Genomic DNA, 13,185 nt, shown 5'->3' with positions numbered 1-13,185 from the left:
GGCTCTGATTAGCAAGCACTGTCCCACAGCTTGCATTCCTCACCTCTCCTTTCTCATGTCCACAGGAAAAGGCAGGAGTGCAAAATGCTATCATCTCTCATCGAATCTGTGTTTGGAGAGCCTTGTCAACGCTAACAGGAAAGCTACTGTGCCAGGAGAAGACACAGTTAAGTAGGTACACGGTGCATTTGTTGGCCTGAAGAGGGAGGAATCTGGGAGCTCTGGGGAGGGAAAAGGGAATAAAACAACTGCAAGAAAGCCTTCAGAGGACACTGCACAGGTCTACCATGTGGCTGGCATTCCTGAAGGACACAACCAGGCAAAAGCTTCCCCCACAGGAGTTAGCACGGGACACTGAGAGCACCAAGTGTACAACCACGAGACATGCACACAACCCACCAGCGATCACGCAGCGATCCCCATGATGCTCAGCCTCCCCAGACATCCCTTTCAGACAACATGATTGACACCTGACATAGCCCAGGCAGGACTGATGGTGCCACACTCCGAGTTCATTGGGTCCTGGAAGGGGCAAAAGACACTCGACCCTTGGCAGGATCTGTCCCTGAACCCTTGCTGGGGGTTACAGCTAAAGAGAAACAAGTCCCATTGAGGCTGATTAGCCGCTTCCAAGTTAAAAAGGTTTGATGTGACGGGGACTGCTGAGGGTCTCAGAGCTATCGGCTGGTAACTCATCTGCATGCCATCAACATAGTGATTAGACACCCTCATCACCCCCACTGCTCTGTCTTGGGACACCAGCAGAGCCTTGCACTAAAAGGTGACTAATCGGCTGCACCAAGGACCGGGTGAGAGCCAGGGGTCACAGGCGGACAACGTGCCCATGGTGGGGCTCCAGCTCTGTCAGCAGCTTTCCTTGCCTCCCCTCTGCACAGATGCCTTCCTTGGGGCGTCTAAATCACAGCTCCTCTTCTTTCCCTTCTCCTATGAAGCTGCCAAGCCTCAGCTCCTGTTTACTGCACATCACCGCGCCGAAACCGGAGCTTTCTGTGCTGCAGTGTTTTTTAAAGGGGCAAAGAAAGGCAGGAAATAAAACGATGACATTTCCAAACTCAGTCCTCATCAGATCTATGGATCACCAGCACATTAATGAGCCCGTGCTTTATTGCACACCCTGTGAACAGAGAGCAGCTCTCATATGGCTGTGGAAAAAATTGCCACTAGTTAAGCTAAATCGGGAAAAGGCACGTTTGGTGCGTTACATAAATGTATTAAAAATTGGATGTCAAAAAGCCCTGTCTCTCCTTGCCCAAAAGCAACAGCAAGTTAGAAAATCTAAGTGCTTCTAATTTGCTTGCTGGCTCGATCAGCTTCCAAATTCAGTGAATTCTCCATCAAAGCTGATGAGCTGGAAGTCCCTGTGGCTTCGATAGATGGAAGGAGAGAGGAAGAGAGAGACGGAAAGAGAGGAATGGGCAGAGAGCGTGAGCTTGATTAAAACTAAGGAGGGAATAGGAGTGTTTCAAACAAGACCCTGAGCAAATGAGTTAATATAATAACCCTTGGGAACAAAACTGTCTCCAGGATGTGCATGTCTGTTCCTTACCCTGCTCCCCTCATAGCGGGTTTAATTAAATGATTTCTTGTGATTTATTTAGTTATTTTTCTTATAAGAAGCCAGGCTGGTGAGAAGAAAATAACCACCTATGGCACAGCAGAGTGGCATTTGGCTTCCCTTTGTGGGGACCAAGAGGGGAGCTCTGTCCAGGGATTCCTTTCCCAGATGGGCACATCATGATCAACTCGCAGCCTCTTAGGGGCCCTAACACCCCTCCTGGCACTGCTATCAGTCAGACAAGTCCCCTGGGTACCTCTGAAACATAAAGCTGCTTATTTACCGAGCTGTTACAACAGGTCTGAATAGGTTTTCTCTTGTCAGACTGGGTTTGAGGAGCAGACTTGTGTCTCAGGGTGGATTAGGCTGCAGTCAGAGCTCTCTGTGCAGCTATGGGGGAAGCACTGCTACAAGAGGACCTGTGTGTTGAACGTGAACACCCTGCCACATTTAAACACATCAAAACCATAGCTGTCATATGAATCTTACAGCATTTGCTCGCTTTGCTCCAGCTGAGTGCGTGCTCTTATTAATGCAGATGGGCTTGGATCTGTCACTTTTGCTCAGAGTATGATGGGTTGGGGAAATGATTAAAAGGGCATTGGTGCTATCTTACTGTGGGGAAAATGCCATCTTGATCCCCTGCTCACTCAGCTAAAGGCAGCATCAAAGCCGAGCTGTCACTTGACAGGTAAGAACTGGCAGGCAACATCCTTGCCAAGGCTACCATTCATGGCTGCCAGACCAGGAGAGATTTCCTAATGCCAAAATGCTCTGTTGGTGTGGGGTAAGACACAACAGCTTTTGTTCTCTGTCAGCATGTGGGAGAAGTGGCAATCTCTGAGAAAAGGGCAGGTGTGGAGCTGTCAGCAGGGAAATAAACCAGATGAAAACCCTTTTCCTGGGACTTCCATTTCTTTCCCTGAATGAGGTTTGTATTTACCAGTAAAACCTGAACTCCTTGGGCTTGTGTGATGCTATCTCATCGGTTTGAGATCTACGGCTCCATAAGGTCATTCTTAACCTTAGCTGAAGCCAGAAAACATCCCTTGGACAGAAAGAAGGCAATAAGCAGAAAAAGGACCAATGCTGTAAGGACTCTATGAGCGCTGAGCAAATGAGAGCCTGAGCTAAGCAAACCCATTACAGAGGACCACGCACCATAAACCAAGAGGTAAATTATCTCACACTTCCTCCTGCACGCTAGGGAGAGATGGTGGGGAGCTCCTGAGATGGGATTGCCCCCTTCGCCTTCCTTCCCAGAAGGAGTTATTTGGAAAGGTTCATAGTACCCTTTATTGCCCATTTCATGGCAAATTCTCTCATTTTTCCTCATTCAAATTACTCTGGGTACGCATGTTTCCACAAGCTTAAGAATTAAAGTGTCTTGAGTGTGAGCTTGTACCTGGCACACAGTTGATGCTGCGAATTACCTCTTGCACAGAAGGGTTACTGTGACAGGACAGATACTGGCTCTAAAATCACCACCTCAGGGGCCCGATAAAGACACATCTGACTCATCTCAAGCCACGTTCTCGATGAAGTGAAACGTGGTTTGTTTGCCAACCCACTGCGACATCCACACCATGCCACACACAGACCATCCCCAGGGCAGCTCTTACCTGCCGGAAGCCGCTGCGTGTGTGCTGCAGGATCTTCAGGGCATAGTTGGATCGCTGGCCTTTGCTGTTGAATTCGATGTGGCCGGTGAGACCTTCCAATTCTACCTGTCCAAGAGAGAATGAGTTACAGCGCCCATCGAGGCAGCTCACCCCACTGCCTGCAGCAGAGCCACAGGCCCCATGCACCGGCCATCCATCCTCCTAGCACCTACAGCAATGCAACCCTTGTGTCTCAGTCCTAATGGCTTTTGGAGTCTGGCAAGGGTAGCAAAGAGATGGAGGGGAGCAGGAGCATCAGCAGCATGAGGTGCATGGCTACCCAGATCTCACCACTGCAGCCCCTCACTGCCTCCCTCCATCCCCAGGCTAACCCTGCAGCAGGCATGAGCTCTTCACTGTGTCACATCGGATCTCTGGCTGGGGATTCCTCCACAAACCATTCCGTGCTGTTTCACAGCATCAGGATGGCATTTAACACAAGAGCACGTTGCAACAGAGCCAGGATGAGTGTCTAGCCTCACTGGGCAGATTAACCACCGCTTGCTTGCTGCTGGAGCACCTCTTCAGTAAGAGGAGCAAGCTACAGAGCCAAGGGAAGCTGGAGGATTTAGCTGCCTTGGACTAAGGGTGAGATTCAAAGCATGGTTGGCAGGCATGGACCAGAGTGGTGCAAGGTTCAATTTCAGCTGAGCTTTCCTTTGGAGGAAAGAAATATCTCATTAAGTTTCCCCATCTCATGACATTTCAGCTGCATCCCAGACTCAGGATCCTTCTGCATGGTCCAGCTCAGCTCCAAGGAACCATATTGAGAAACTCCAACTATTGCAGAAGGCTGAAACTTCATTATCTGTTCTCATGACAGAACTAGGCTTGACCAGTTCCAACAACCACGCTTTCGGGTTCAAAGAAGCCCAAACCCCATTATAGGCAAACTCACATCATGCCACTGAGCACTAAGCTATTGTACTGCATGACCTTACATCAATCCAAGTTCACTCAAAACGGAGCTCAAATGACTTGGAAACATTTGTGCTTTAAAAAACCCTCAGCTTTTCTGCAGCAAAACCTGGAAAACGGCACATTTCATGTTGTTCCAAGGCCGGTGACAAACCAACCCTCAGATCTCTCTTTTCATTCCCAGAGCCACCTTCAAACAAACCGGCACTCTGTGCTTGAGGACCGTGCCAACACCAGCATGTACACACACATCTTCCCTTCTGGCAGCGACGAGCGCTAGCTCCCGACACATTGAACGTCAGTCCCTTCTCACCATTCTCAGGTAGTTCATCAGGCTGGTGCCGTGTTGCCAGATCTGGGCAGACCCACAGGACAGGGGCTTCACCCCGATCTCCTGGCTCCGGTTCAGCTCCTGCACGGCGGTCACCACAGCATACACAGCATCGAACAGCAGGGCCGAAGAGAGCTGCGGGCAAAGAGAAGGAGCTGAGATGGGAAGACAAAAATCGAGCACATTCGGGACCTTGCGGCTCTACCCACAACCTTCAATGGGATCAGAAAGGGGCAAAATGCTTGTCCTCCCCTGTGAGGACAGGAAGCCCTGCTTGCCCATCGTTCTGTTCCAGCAACATCCTGCACCCTGTCTGCACCCATCTGAGGACAGGGAGAACAAAAGCAATAGCATCCCTGAACTGCTGTGCCTCTGTGAGCATCACTGGGGCAAGAGTAATCCCTTTGCCAGACTCACTCCCAGTCTATTTCTCCTTCTCTTCTTGCTTGATTCCCTACCCTTTCTATCTCTGCCTGCTTGTTCCTCAGGGTTTTCTCCATCACTATTCACCTTTCTACCTCTATTTGTCCCTATTGCTTCCCATTCTTTTCTATCTCAGTTTCCTAAAGTAACGAAGCCTCCCAAAGCAAGGTGTGTTTTCTGCTGCTTGGCTGACCACTGATCAAACTGCTGGCCAAGGGGAATACGCCTGCGAGCATCAGGTTTATGAAGTTCATATGTAGGCAGCAGGACAGAATAAAGATCCTGTGCCTACACCTACAGAAGGAGAGATGACTGCTGCTTCAGCCTTCATTAGGCACCAAAGAATCCTCCTTTGAGAGGCAGATCAACAGAAAATGAGGTTTTGCTAGATTTACTTGTTAACAGACCCCTGGCTTTCAGACCTTGTAGAGCCCATCTAGTTCTTTGAAACAGCCTCCACTTTCCTGCTGGCTGTTACCTGCTCTGTAATGACTCTGCTGAAGCAGTGCTCAGAATCACGGAGTTCATCCCCTCTCCTTCTCATTTGTGCTTTGTTTGCCTTCAGTCAGATTTCTTTGTCCATCAAGCCTCAGAAGCTGTGTTTTTCGCCCATGCACAACCGTTTCGATGGGTTTTGATCTAGGTACTAATCAGCCATTTGCTCTCTCAAGTTCACTGTTGTGACTAAGATTTCGCTTCTAATTATTGTCACCTCCAGACTCTGCTGGAATTAAGTTGTTGCAGCTCATTACTATCAAGGCTATGTTTTCCAAGAGCATCCTCTTACCATCCCAGCTCCTGGCAACAGGTTCAATCTCTAGCGTAGGGCTCCTTTCCCCCACCTTTCCCTGTCTGTGGCTTGCAGCACTTCAGTGGTATCTGTGTCCTCTATTCCTCCCAAAGCCTGATTAGGTTTATGCAGTGGCCCTGCAGGAACAATCTTGCCCAGTTCATTCACCCCAAGGAACCTTTGGCTTCCACTGCATTACAAATTGGAACGGAGTGAGCCAGACTTAACCCTGCTTGATCTTACTCAAGTAGTGGTAAGACCTCATTGACCACAATGGCCCAGGATTAGGCAGCTGACAAGCAGCACGAAGCCTTGAAACGTGCAAGCTGCATGAGTTAAAAGGCATGATGACTCCAGCCTAATGCTAGCAAAACCCCAGACACCAGCTCTAACCTCTCACTTATTCAACCCTGGTATAGGCTCACACTTGCTCTATCGCATCCTTCCTACATGCATCATTTTAGCTTGTTTTACACAAATAGCATTTAGGGAACTCTTCAGGGAGCACTGAATGACTTAGCTGGCACCTGTCAGTCTTGCATCTGACCTGCCTCCCACACAACAGGCAGCACCTTCGGTCATATATGTCAAGAACTTGCTGCTAACAATAAGAACTGACTGGCTCCAGAGCTATGAAGTTTTATCACAGCTATTTTGCAGGAGATAAACTGTAAATCAGAGGAGCTGAGCAGCCTGAGGACACACAGTGACTTAATGGCACTTACAGTGACCCAACGCCCCAGTCTGAGCATCCTGTTTCCTACCCTGCCTCAGCTACGAGACACCACAGGTCCCTTTGCAATGGCAGCAAGCCACTCTCCTGCACTTCTTCCACAGGTAAGTCTGCTGAGGGTTTCTGCTTACTGTTCACATCTGCCCTAAACATTCCCCTCCTGGGAAGCATTTCCCAGAGCTTCTTGAAGGAGCTGATCCATTCTTCTCCCTACCTTTCTCTTTTACCTTTAATACAGATTCTTTTTCTAATAGGACCTTTTCATCCTGTCTTGCCCTCAGCCCCTGTTCCATGAAGCTCTCCAGCTTCATGGGGACTGAATCCCATTCCCGTTACAGACACCATATACAATTAGTAATTGCTTTCCTGAATCAGGAACCATGATAACACCAGTTGGCCAACCAAAACTGTTATGAGAGCAAATGCAACCCCTGTGACCGAAAAGTTTCATCATCTCATACCAAATGAGAACATTGGCCTAGCGTTTTTAATTGTCTCCTGTTGGGTTTTCATTTCCATTGTCACGAGCAGTTAATGATCTCTTATTAGCTGGTGAGCAAGAGGCTTGTATGTCTTAGTGAAGCATTTGGCATTATTGATTAGGATATTTTACTCCTAAGCTTCAATTTCAGGATTTCTGGCAGCCCCCTTATGATTTCAAACAATTTAGGGATTAGGGTGAGGGCTGTAATACACAGGATCAAGTCCTCTGTGCTGGGCATGGGAATTCCTCCCACATCCTCAATATACCCCAACATCCCTCTTTCCTTTCTTAAAGAAAAATCACAGCTGTCCTCAGAAGCACCACATTTCCATTCCTAATGCTGCTTATCATTTATGCCAGACATCCCCTGCCCCTTCAGGCTCAAAACCAGGCTCCTACGTCAGCTTCTCAATTGTGTGGCCCTGAAGCAAGACACTTGGATGCACGGGAGCCGGGCAGCACAGCAACACGCAAGACAGACCCATGCACTTACCTGGATTCCCCCTTCAGTATCTCTTGAATAGCCACCACGACTCAGACCTAGGGAGGAGGTTCATTCCACCTACAACCCCATCACAAGTGTGGTCTCTCTCCCATTAACCTCTCATCTCAACTCAATGCAGCATTTGCTGTGTTGCCCTGCACCACCCACCTGATGGCCACCTCCCTCCACCACTATTCACTCAGGAGCTCACATAAACCATATTCAACACAGCAAGGTCATTTGGGATGCAGGCTGTGTGGAGGAAACCGTTCGCAATTAGACAGCATTGGAGTGCAGCAGCTCAGAAGAGGCCTCTCTGGCTTTTGTAGGTCTTATCACAAGGTTAACTGGCTTTAACAAGGTTAACGCAAGCTCACTGCTTGAAGCCATCTCCTGCAGCCCCGAAGGTTCACATGAGGACTGGGGCATTTTAACCACATGGTCTCTCATGCTTTGGGACCATCACCTTCAGCAGAGGAGTGCAAAGAGGGATGGAGGCAGCACCTTTCGAACTGCTTCTGCGCAGACTCAGCAAATGGATCCGTCACTGCTCTCGTGTACATTGTTCTTCAAGTCACCTATAAAATCTCTCTACTTTTATGCTCTCAGTTTAAACCACAGCTTTGTCACTCTGTCACAAAAAGCCAATTTGCCTGTTAACAAATTGATTCTCTTCCTTGTGTGCATCGTCTGATTTGCACAGGTCCCTGTTGGGTTTGTGCCATCTCTGCAATGTAAGAGCTCTGCGACGGGCTGCATGTGAAAGACTTGTAAGCTCAGCAGTGGTCCTCTGCTCGAAGATTCATGGGTCTCGAGAGGCTTCCCTCTATCCTTTAAGCCTATTTCTTGACAATGAAAGTTGCTGATAAAAATTGCCACCTGATGGATGCCTCATCACAACAAGGCTCCACAAAAGGGAGCCTGGAGGCTGTACCCAAGAGCTAAGGTACTGCAGTGGCACGAAGCCTTAGGAACAAGTCACCAACTAGAAAGGGTCAAGAAACCCATCTCCAGTCCTGCACACATCAGCTGGCAGGACCATTCTGACCAGCGTCTGCAAGACAACCAATGCTATCGGATGCCCTGCACCTCAGGAGTAGTGATGGTGCCTGAGCTCTCCCTGGGTAAACTACAGCGGATCTACCCCTCTAAACTAACAGCAGGCATGACATGGGAAATTGGAAGATCCCACTTTATATTGACAGAAATCTGCCACGTAAAGGCCATGCTTAAAGGTAAACTCATCTCCAGGGAAACAGGAACAGGCTTGGCTAGCCTGGGGTTTGCCACGTGGGGTTTTTGTCCCTTTCTTCCTGAAACATCATCATCTGTATCTTTGCCCCCAAACATAACAGAGAACTGAAACCATTTAAATCCTGTGAAATAGACTTTACAATCTGGATTTTATTCAGTGACATAAACACTTCATTACAAACATCTGTTTTAGCCTAAATTCTAATTACCTAATCTAGCCATCTGTAATTTAAATGATTTTCTCTGATTTCCTTTCTTTGCAGTGTGATTAATGAGAATAGCATTAGAGCAAGCAGCTCCCTCCTCCTTCTTCAGATGCTTTCTCAGCTCTAGCAAGAAAGCCCTGGGATTTTGCAGCTTACAGGAAGCCTCCCTCCTGTCACTTCCAGCTGTTGAGCTCCCCTTTTATCCCTTTAGTATGAGCTATCCCACAAGATATCTGCTCCTCAGGACTAAAAGGGGAAGTTCTCACTGAGAGAGGTGCAACCTGCCAGATTTCCAACAGCAGAGACAATGCATAGGAAAATGGTACTGGACTTCCCTTGCGGCACAGGAGAGGAAACACATTCCCTGCCAGGGAATATTTGACTTAACCTCTGATCTGCATCTTCAGCACCCAGGGCCAGGCCCTTTTCCCATTACCTGGGACACGGCATATTGGTGATGGAGCTTTGCTACAAACAGAGGGTGAACCTTCACATCATCAGAAAGACATCACCTTTTGGTTAAGGCTCTACACTAGGCCTGAGGAGAACTGAACCCATTTTCCAGTAGTGCTGTGCATTGCCTGGCTCTGAGATAATGCGAAAAGTCACTTCCCCATTTGTATGACAAGGGTTACGGTCCCTCCCAGGCAGCTGAGCACCACTAGCACAAGGGGAGCTACCCATCACAGCCAAGAGCAGCCACAGAGCAAGTGCTTGGGAAGCCACCACAGCCCTCAGGGCAGGTCCCGTAATGACAGCAGGGCTGGAAGTGTTTAGATCAGGGCAATGCAGCGTGGCCAAGCCCCCTGCCTCCAGACGTGTCCTCCCTGGCCCAGGAGGAAGCCTGCTCTATGCCTGATTACACTCCATGAATGACTGAAAGGAGCATGCAGCTGACTTAATATTACACTGACGGGTGATTTAGGCTCAGGCTCACAAACCAGACAGCTCCATTCAGCTCCAAACTCCTTCATTCTTTAAAGAAAGTGCTGCAATGGGGCATACTCCTGCATCCTTCCACCTCATTTTGCTGGTTGTTCAAGACAACACAGGGTAAAGAAGGCACAATGAGATGAGTTATTCCCCCATCGCTCCAGTTTCTACTGTCTTCTGTTTGTACTAATAAAAGGAAATTTATTTTTAATGACTCCAAACAGCCCCTGCAACTGTCATCCAAATAGGAAGCTTCCTGGTAGCAACCCTAGAGAGATTTAGCAGGGCAGACGGCAAGCTCGCTGCAGTCATATCTGCACAGCAGGGCTGGGAGGAGGGAAAGCAGGATGGTCCCAGGCACGTATTAACTGTGACCTGAGCTCCATGGCAAGCCAACAATATGGAGACACAAAGGGCAGAAAGCTCCTTATTTTGCCTGTTTAATAACACTTCTGTGGTGATAAGGAGGCTTTCAGCTGCACACAGCTCCCTCAGCTTGTTAAGGAGACTATGAAGTCATTAAAAGCGATGCAAATGGTTCCACCGATGGCATTTTCTCTCTCTGCTCTCCCCCAGCTCCAACCACGACCCCCTACATCCCAGAGTTAGCAAATCTGCTCCGCAAACCTTTCCAGTTATAAAGAGTCCCTAGGGAAGATCTCGGTGCTGATCTGCACGCTCATCAGGGAGCATCTAACTCAACACAGCCCCTTGGCATCTGCCTAAGCCCAGCCCTTTTTATCCTATTTGCATCCAGACTCCCTCTTCCACAAGCCATTTTCCTAGAGATAAAATACACAGACAGGGACAGATTTCACAAGGGAAACGCTGTAACAGGGCTGCATCACCCCCTGCACACGCATTTAAATATAATCCAAATTAAGATGAGGCTTTAATTTAAAGCTGAACAGCCACTCAAGCACAGACAAGCCCTCTAAAGCTCTATACCCACATGTCCCCCCAGGGTCCCCCCTGGAAGGCTGCAGACTTTCAGGATCACTTTAGTATTCTGCAGATAAGGATGCTCAACACTCGAAGTCCTCTCCTACCTACTTAACTAAGCAGCTCTGTCCAGTTCATCCTTCCCAGTTCTGGACCACCATCACCCAAGACCAACCACCACAAAAGCCAGTTCAAGGTACAGCAGTATGACAGCAGCCTGGTGATGTGCCCCAGCTCTTTAGCACAGGGGTGGAATAAGTAGTTGAAACCATACATTTAAGACCAGAGTTTCTGCCTCTTCACATGGTCTTCACACTGCATTGCCTGCTCTGAACCAGCTCTTTTCCCAAGGTTTTCCTGTTGGTTTATAGCAACTTCCAGCTCAGGGAGGCAACGGGAATGAATTTTACTTACTGCTGGTCCAGTGAAAGGAGCGTGATCACAATTCTCCTGCCAGGACTGGTTGAGGCTCTGGACAAACTCTTGGAAGAAAGCATGAGACTGGTTGAAGATGGAAAACCCCAGGATGTTGACTCGGTCGTCGAGCAGGTTGTCCAGGCGCTGGAGGGAAAACTCCTACAACAACCCCAAACAGATAAATGGGATTAGGGAAGAGAACGGGTACAAAAAGCTTCAAAACCACTGGATACCATGATGCCTGCTAACCACGCCTGACTGTGGGGCTATTTCCTTATTAACCAACTCTTCTGACAGGAGGTTCCATGCAACACAGAGGTTGCGGCAGAGGCAGGGAGGAGGACGATATTTTGCAGATGAAGCCAGTAACCTGCCGTAACCAGCCAGAGGTGGTCAGGTTTATTGTGGCACATCCAGAGCACAAAGCTCCTTAGTAGAGTTATACTTCCCAAGCAATGCTTTCTCCAAGGCACTCCCAGTGTTCACCATGAAAACACTGCTATGCCTGACTATTGCTACGGCTGAGAACACCAGTGTGAAGACACAGGCAATGGTTCTTCACCCAAACCTAGGGCAGCAGGGATGCCCAGGCCACCAAGACCACCAGACTGCGGAGACCCACGTCTGGAGAGAAGCTAATGTCCTTTACTATCATCTATCTCCTCCAAGAGCCTGGGCAGCAATCATTAGAGAAGCAGTGAGCTCTACCACCACCATGTCCAATTCGGTGACACCAAGTTTAAGCTGCTAAATCAAAGCAGTTCCTCCCCACAAGGCAACCCTGCACTGCTCCTTTCTGCCATCGAGTACCAGGAGGAGATGCCACTCATGGAACATCCTAAGGCCCTGTGGGAAGTTGCTTTGACTGTGGGCTCTGGAATGCAGCTCATCCTCTTGCGTTTCTGAAGAGCAACGTGGTAAGATGTATAAAAATGACTATAAAAGAGGCCCAAAACATCCCCAAACAAGCTCTATTTTGCTGCTCACATCAATAGAAGCAGTTACACGACAAAGCCAGTTTCCTGGAGGAAAGTCCAGCCTTTCTTGTCCTACTAGCAGGAAATAATGGTGCCTTCCTCACTAACTTCTCTTTTGCTAATTGCTAAAACTGAGCGCGAAAGTGGGAGTGATAGTTTCAGAAGCTGCTGGATGCCCATTCTCTTCCATCACTAATACAAATGCCTTTTGGCTCTGTGGACTATGAGATTTCAGCAAGTCAAGGCATTTTTTATCTTTCCTGCACACGGGTGCATGTAGGAATAATGCCTGTAAATCTCTCAGACATGGACTTACAAGACTATTCCAGCACGGCAATGTCCCATGAGGATGCTATCAGGCACAGGATTTAAATGCGTTTTGGACACAACCGCATTACCGTTAGGTAACATGAAATTGCTTGCGAACTATTGATTCATTTGAATGATATTATGCTCCTGCCTTCCTGACAGGTTATCCATTTACCCACAGCATCCTGTCAACCCACGCAATGAGGGCAGATGGCTAATGAGAACCTGGGCTTGAGGAGATCCTGGATGCAAGCAGAGCAGCAGGAGATAGGTTCAGCCCCTGCAAAATGCCACTTCCCCCCAAGACAGAGCTGGGAGGCAAATTGTGTGTGGGACAATGCAAGCAGCTGCCCGACTGCCCTCTTGGCTTCACTATATGGAGAAAGAAGAGATGTTATGTATCAGAACAGCCACACGGTCCAAAGCTTCCATCTCAGGCCAGACCACCCCAACCTCAATGCAGCTGAAATCAGTGCCTTTATTTATTAGTGCCTTTTCTCCCTTCAAAGCATTTCTAAGCTTTTGAGCTTGCTCAGTGCTGGCAGGTTTGTGACACTGCTCCTTATATTAGCAACTCCTGGGTGAGGGAATGAGCCCCATTTCACAAGGGGAAAACTGAGGCAGAGGTGTGCTTTGCCCCAGTCACACAGCATTGACAAAGCTGGACCCACAGGTCCAGTCTGCTTGAACTGGTTAGGTCAGTCCCAGCCCCTGGCTTGGGTCACTCTTTATTCCAGAGGGACCCAC

General features: G+C 48.6%; 1 protein-coding gene across 5 annotated transcripts in view; it reads right to left on the bottom strand.

The window, feature by feature from the left end:
- GRIK4 (glutamate ionotropic receptor kainate type subunit 4) overlaps positions 1-13,185 on the bottom strand; it is a 180,264-nt gene that overhangs the window by 29,502 nt on the left and 137,577 nt on the right. For all 5 annotated transcript variants that reach the window (XR_010616437.1, XM_065697041.1, XM_065697044.1 and 2 more), the window contains exons 8-10: positions 11,150-11,311; positions 4,469-4,621; positions 3,199-3,303 (exon numbers count right to left, since the gene is read on the bottom strand). Coding sequence is in view for 4 of the 5 variants with exons in the window: in XM_065697041.1 (XP_065553113.1) it covers positions 3,199-3,303; positions 4,469-4,621; positions 11,150-11,311 (420 nt within the window). In the remaining variant the exon portion in view is untranslated. The remainder of the gene's footprint in view (positions 1-3,198; positions 3,304-4,468; positions 4,622-11,149; positions 11,312-13,185) is intronic.

The sequence above is a fragment of the Lathamus discolor genome, chromosome 17 (assembly GCF_037157495.1).
Source record: "Lathamus discolor isolate bLatDis1 chromosome 17, bLatDis1.hap1, whole genome shotgun sequence".
In the NCBI taxonomy this organism is placed as follows: Eukaryota; Metazoa; Chordata; class Aves; order Psittaciformes; family Psittacidae; genus Lathamus; species Lathamus discolor.
This window is presented reverse-complemented; position numbering and strand designations above follow the sequence as displayed.